The sequence below is a fragment of the Oreochromis niloticus genome, linkage group LG22 (assembly GCF_001858045.2).
Source record: "Oreochromis niloticus isolate F11D_XX linkage group LG22, O_niloticus_UMD_NMBU, whole genome shotgun sequence".
In the NCBI taxonomy this organism is placed as follows: domain Eukaryota; kingdom Metazoa; phylum Chordata; class Actinopteri; order Cichliformes; family Cichlidae; genus Oreochromis; species Oreochromis niloticus.
Window position 1 is genome coordinate 16957105 of NC_031985.2, and position 6247 is coordinate 16963351.

Consider the following 6247-nt stretch of genomic DNA (forward strand, 5'->3'; position numbering starts at 1 on the left):
ATAAAAGTCTATTGAAGCAACAACATAATTTTGGCTTCAGATTACAGTACAATCTAATATAACCTTTATGAAAATAAACTCTAGAAACAATAATTTTATTTATTATTAAGTTAATGTCAACAAGCTGGACAAGATAAGAAGATGTGGCAACATAGGCCTATTAAAGCCACAGAGGGAGAGAGAGAGAGAGCCCATTGGAAGGCAGGCTTACATAATTATGTAATAAGATATATGCTTGAGGAGTGAATCACTTGTGTCACATGCAAAAAGAGGGATGTTAACCTGCAAGTGTAGGTGGGTTTAGTTGATTAAAATAGCTTTTACAGCCAAAAAACAAATGTTTATGATGATTCTGGTACAACACACGGAACAGGTGACTGACATTAGAGGTTTGGCTTAGTGAAAAAAAGAGAGTGACATAGAAAGCATGGCACAAGCCAGATTCAGCACTGCCACAACTCTGGGTGTGGTAGAGGGAGTCGGATCGAGTTCGAAATCTTTTATTATACCGTTCAAACAAAAGTGATGCATCGCCATTGTGAACAGAATGCCTAAATTACGTAATTTAACCTGGACCAATGAGAGCCCAGAGTTCCCAGGCAGTGCGTGCAGGTTCTTTATACAAATCAGCAGATCAGTAATGCTCTTTTTATGGCACATTGTCAGTATCGCTCTTGTCACACTGGCTTGATTCATGTTCCTAAAGTTTGCACAGGTACACTTAGTTCCAGACTTTTTGATTGCGACACAGGTACCGTAACCATGCAAACAGCACCAGCCATCAACTGATAAAGAAACCGTGTAAACAGTGAAGCCTACTGCCAGCAGCTGTCTATACAGACAACTGAAGGCAATTCTAATTGAATCAAGGATGCAGATGTTCAACATATGCATGAATGTTCTAATAGCTTTGGCCAGCCACGTTTTCTTTAAAGCTTATGTATATGGGGCTATAAAAGTATTTGACATGGGCTGCACTACAATCAGACTTCTTAAGTGTCACTGTTGGCTGCTGGTTCAAATTAGAAGTCGTGTGTGGCAACGTATATTATCCTAAGTGTTGACATGCCCTCTGTGCAGTCGATACTTATGAGTGGAAAGGAAGCTGGCAGTGTGTTTATGTTGGGTGCAAGCCAGCAAAAGTGTTTGCGCCTGTTTCGGTGATATTACTTTACCCAGTCTGCTGGATGCACAGTCTACATCATAAAGAAAGCCACAGATTAAACCTTAAAAGAAAAACTGAACTATGGACCAATCACCTATTACTTAATACTGCCTGTACCCCATCTGATCAATCTCAAATGTTGTTGGAAGAGCTTTTCTCATATTTTGATTGAGCCTTGTTATCTATTACCAATGTTCCCCAAGCAGTGACTGCTGCCTGTGCGTAGTTAAACGTGCCCAAATACACACAGGCGTGTTTGTTTGGCAATCTTTGTAATAACCAAACATGATACCTCCCAAACCCTTAGCCTAACCCAGGGATTCCCGAGAGGTGTGGAGAGGCCTACTGGTTTAACTTGGAGCAGGTCCAGGTATTCCTTGGGATCTTGTAAACATCCTGTCAAAGAAAATCCCTGATCCAATATTTGACCTATGACCCAGTCCTGCAGTTGTCGACTGGTGGGAGTTTGAAGCAGCAGAGGCAGTTAATAAAGGTGGTAACATATATTATAACCACCACCACCTATAAACACCTTTGCAGATGGCTCCATTCAGTGTGGCGCAGCAGGCCTTCTCTGACCTTACATGGTAAATGGTAAATGGCCTGCATTTGTATAGCGCTTTTCTAGTCCATAGGACCCCAAAGCGCTTTACACTACATTCAGTCATTCACCCAGTCACACACACATTCACACACTGGCGATAGCAAGCTACATTGTAGCCACAGCTGCCCTGGGGCGCACTGACAGAGGCGAGGCTGCCGGACACAGGCGCCACCGGGCCCTCTGACCACCACCAGTAGGCAAACATGGGGTTAGTATCTTGCCCAAGGATATTTGGCATGCAGCCAGGATGCAGCCTGGGATCGAACCACCGACCTTCTGATTAGTGGCTGACCTGCTCTGCCACCTGAGCTACAGCCAGTGCAATCAAAAGAACCAAGGTTAGATATGATTCTTCCTTTTATCATTCCTGGGACAAATAACGTCAGTTATTCACTAATGCCATTTTCAAAGGCGTATACTTGTGACCAAATACCCTGGTTTACTCCAAATCTCCCCTGACAATAACATCAGCCCAAAGCTGCACACCGGGAACTTCATGCCATGGTTTTCATGACTAAACAGCTCCTGTAAGGTGGCCCATGTAGTATATATGTTTGTAGCTATGCAGACACTCACTGTATTAATTTGGCCATGTTTTACACATTACTCTGCCAGCATGGAGTTAAAACTCGCAGCATCGTAGCTGTGGGTAATCCACAGGACAGATCCATGGGAACAAAAAGTAGTTCCCGTTAACCCTCCATAACACTTACATTTTTTTCTGCCTTTCAAGGAAATTTGTAAATACTGCGAGGATTAGAACCAAAACGCTTTTCACTACTGTTAGATCCACTAGTCATACAAATTAGCGTATCCTTTAAAAACAGTTGTGAGGATAGTCAACCTTTTGCAGTGTGAAATATACTGCAGGTCATCTGTCAGAGCTCTCCCCTCAGTCCTTATAATGCCACCCACTGCCTGAAGACAGAGGACAGGATATAAACATGACCTGGTAACCTCTGAGACAAGTAAGCGTGGTGAAAATGTTTAACTTTCCCTGTGTGAGTGAGGAGAGAGCAAGTGCACACATCAAAGCCCCCTGCTGGAAACAGCCGAGACAGACGTGCGCGGCCGACGCGCCTCGCTTAAGCAGCATTGCAGGAGGTGGCCGACATTGTCGGTGGACATTAACGCCACACTGTGCAGTAGTGACCTTGAATTAATTTACAGCACGATGCTGCTGAGCCAAGACCTCATTCACACACACACACACACACACACACACACACACACACACACAAAAACGCAAAACATCGGCAGCATTGTTTCCTTCAGAAAATGAGGTCACGTTAAACTACTTCCAGTGCCATATATGGGCAAAAACATCATCCAATACACACACAGCAGAGTTTACAGAACACACCAGTTTGTTATTCAAATAAAAGATCAACTGTGATAAGTCCTAAGTGTCTAATTTATTAGAAATGTTCAAAACGGAGACAATTAAATCGCATCTTTTGTGTTTACAATGTGACAACACAAACACCACTTTTGTCTGCGTTTGCCTGGTCCTTTAGGCTCAGGCAGCAGCATTATGTTGGTCTTGTTTGCTTCTTTCAGCTTTGCTTCCCCAGTCTTATCCAGTCCATCATCCTTTTTCCAACACGAGCCATCTCCCTAGCAGCCAAGCCAGGGATCTTCTCTGTTTGTCCTGGAGATAAAGGCAATTTTTCTGGCCATCTCCGTGTGGTATATACGCCTGCAGTTCTCAAAGTTCTTCCGCTGTCGTTCTCGGCAGGGCTTCTCATAGTATCGTTTGCGCTTCACTGTGTCAACAATGCCATCCTGAGTCAGAAGCCTGGAGTAAACAGAAAAAACGTGTGAATAGATTAGACTTAGTAAACAGAAAGAGCAGTAAAAGTGACACAAATGTAGTCCCAAGTGCATCGGTTTCTATTAGATGTCAGCCTCTGCTTATAAGTGCTTTATATGTTAAGACCATTACATTTTTATTTATCTTTTTTTTTTTTAGACTAATTGGTAACTCACCCACAACAGTCAAAATATAAGAAGTACAACAGAGAACATTAAGTTTTCAGAGTCTGAGGGCATGCAAACAGTCACCTTCTAATGAGACTGAAGTACAAATTCATGGGTAAACTGTAACCAGAACTGCACCTAACCACAGCACAAACCGTAACTGGCTCCTAGCCATAGGATAAACTGTAACTGGGACATAATGCCAAGATAAACTGTAACTTGTTCCTGACCACAGGACAACATGTACCCTTTAAATATATATTTAAAATAGTCCAAATAACAGAGAAGACAAAAATAAATCGATCTTGAAATGTTAGTCCTTAAAAAAATTGTGCATGCTCTGCTTTTGGAACCCAATAAAAATTAAAAAATTCATCACCTTGAGCCATAAAATCTGTGCAAAAGTCTTGGGCCACCCCTCATTTCTTTATATATTTTGCTAGTAAAATGGAGAACAGTTGCAGTGATTTACTGACCATTTCTCAGCTAAAAGGGCAGAAGGATCTCTCAAGTTCTGTGTCAGGTCTTTGCTGGATTTTTTTCAATTTTTGAAGGACATGACAGACATTCAGATATTGTCCATTTGCTGTAGATAGTTTTATAGGCCTGCAACCTCTCCACTTGAAAATTTTTTAAGAGGACACTACACACCATGTTGAGATATACCAAGTTTCTGGCTAATAGTGCTTTGTGACTCACCTTATTGGAGAAAAAAGACATTTTTTTGTATTTTCGGCAAAGAAATTGCCATTTTTAATTTGCAGTCTTGTCAAATTTTAGATTATTAACATGAAACTGAAGATAAATAATTTAAATATCCATCTACCTGTATATTAGGTACCACCTATCTCAACATTAAAATGAAGAAAAAGAAATCATTAGTTTAATAAAAAAAACATTATACAGAATTGATCAAGGTGCATAGTGACTACTTTGGGTTTACTTAAAGTACTTTAATTATTTTTGTACTTTTACTCCTAGAACTTTACGTGCAGTGTTTTAATTTGTAAAAGCGCATTTTACAGAGAAGTACTGCTACTTTTAAGTTAGTTTCAGATCTAAAACCTTCTTCTACTACCATGCAATACAGTCTTTTAGCAGTTCACTATACAGACTCTTGTGCACTGTAATACCACCTGTATCGGGGCAAAGGACTCTGCACAAAGGCTGGAAGATCATGGCTAATGTCTTTTAAAATCAGTCCTTAACACTGTATTTATTCTTTATATGATTTTCTCAGGGGTAACACAGACTGATTTCTGGTCCCGTCCAACTCCCCAACCCCCACCGAGAAAAAAACCTAGAATTCTCCCTGCTTTTACTTTGAAATCCAAATTCAATAATTAAACAACAGAGCTAAATAAAATTGTCGAAATGTGTGAAATTATTGTTTTTTCTAGCGCAATTTTAAGTCGATTTTTTTTTTAGTTATGCTTAAAATAAGCAGACTTTAATCAATTTTAATTTAAAGTTGTAGTGAATTCCGCTTCTTGATTACATGTATATCTTAAAAATTAGAAGAAAAAAGCCGCAGAAAAAGCGTATTCTGTAAACTGTGTTTGTGCCCACTGCGCAGGCGCAGCTCTGTGACATTGAGCAACAAGCTAGCCTGAGCCGTTAGCGCGTCTCTGGTCGGATAACAAACACATCTGACAACAACGTTAAATTCAAAAACCTCGCAGTGACCTGTTTAAAGTCTTGTACGCGGCATCCACGTCCCCGTTTTGGACCATCACCGTCCGGGAAATGAAGCGAAGGTGCCTCGCCATGATGAGACCGGTGCTTGCTCAACTCTCGTTCGGCTGTAAACGCCTAACGACAAAAGGTTCCGGACACAAGAAGCGCCGCATAAACGCAAACACTAGGCGGCGTTTGACTCAACCGTTTTATTAAATGGCATCTGTCCCGTAGTAAAGGCTTTTCTGCCTTGTTGTTTTTTTCCTCCCAAATATTTTAAACTAAAATTAAATTTTCAGTTATGTTCGAGACTTTACTTTAAAAAGACATGTATGCTTCATAAACCCTTTTGTCATTTTGAAATATTTCTTAAAGGTGAAAACTTGAAGTGAAAATGTATTTATGGTCATCTGTCTCTGTCTATCTTCACATCCTCCTTCCCTGAATCTCCTTTGTGGTCTTCCTCTTTCCCCCCTGCCTGGCAGCTCCATCTTCAGCAACCTTTGCAAACATATCTGCTATCCCTCCTGTGCACGTCCAAACCATCTCAGCCTTACCTCTCTAACTTTGTCTCCAAATCACTTGACCTGAGCTGTCCTTCTGATGCACTTATTCTTGTGTATCCTGGCCTGTCTCAATAAAAACTTCAACATCTCCAGCTCTGCCTCCTACAGGTGAAAACAACACCCCTTTAGTTTTATCTACGGTATTTAATCTTTTATCCAATGAACTTCTGACTCCATGCTGTTGTTAATATTTGCTATTTTGTTATTTTGATGAGTAATGATGCAGGAAAATGCTCTGTCCTACTTATGTTGGAC

The 6247-nt window shown here is 40.8% G+C and overlaps 1 protein-coding gene across 1 annotated transcript; it reads right to left on the reverse strand.

Moving 5' to 3' along the window:
* Positions 1-3164: 3164 nt before the first annotated feature.
* mrps21 (mitochondrial ribosomal protein S21) lies at positions 3165-5592 on the reverse strand. The gene is made up of 2 exons (XM_003452439.5): positions 5436-5592; positions 3165-3567 (listed from the first exon to the last, which is right to left on the reverse strand). Exons 1-2 carry the CDS (start codon positions 5516-5518, stop codon positions 3387-3389), a joined length of 264 nt encoding a protein of 87 aa, XP_003452487.1. The 5' UTR covers positions 5519-5592; the 3' UTR covers positions 3165-3386.
* Positions 5593-6247: the final 655 nt, after the last annotated feature.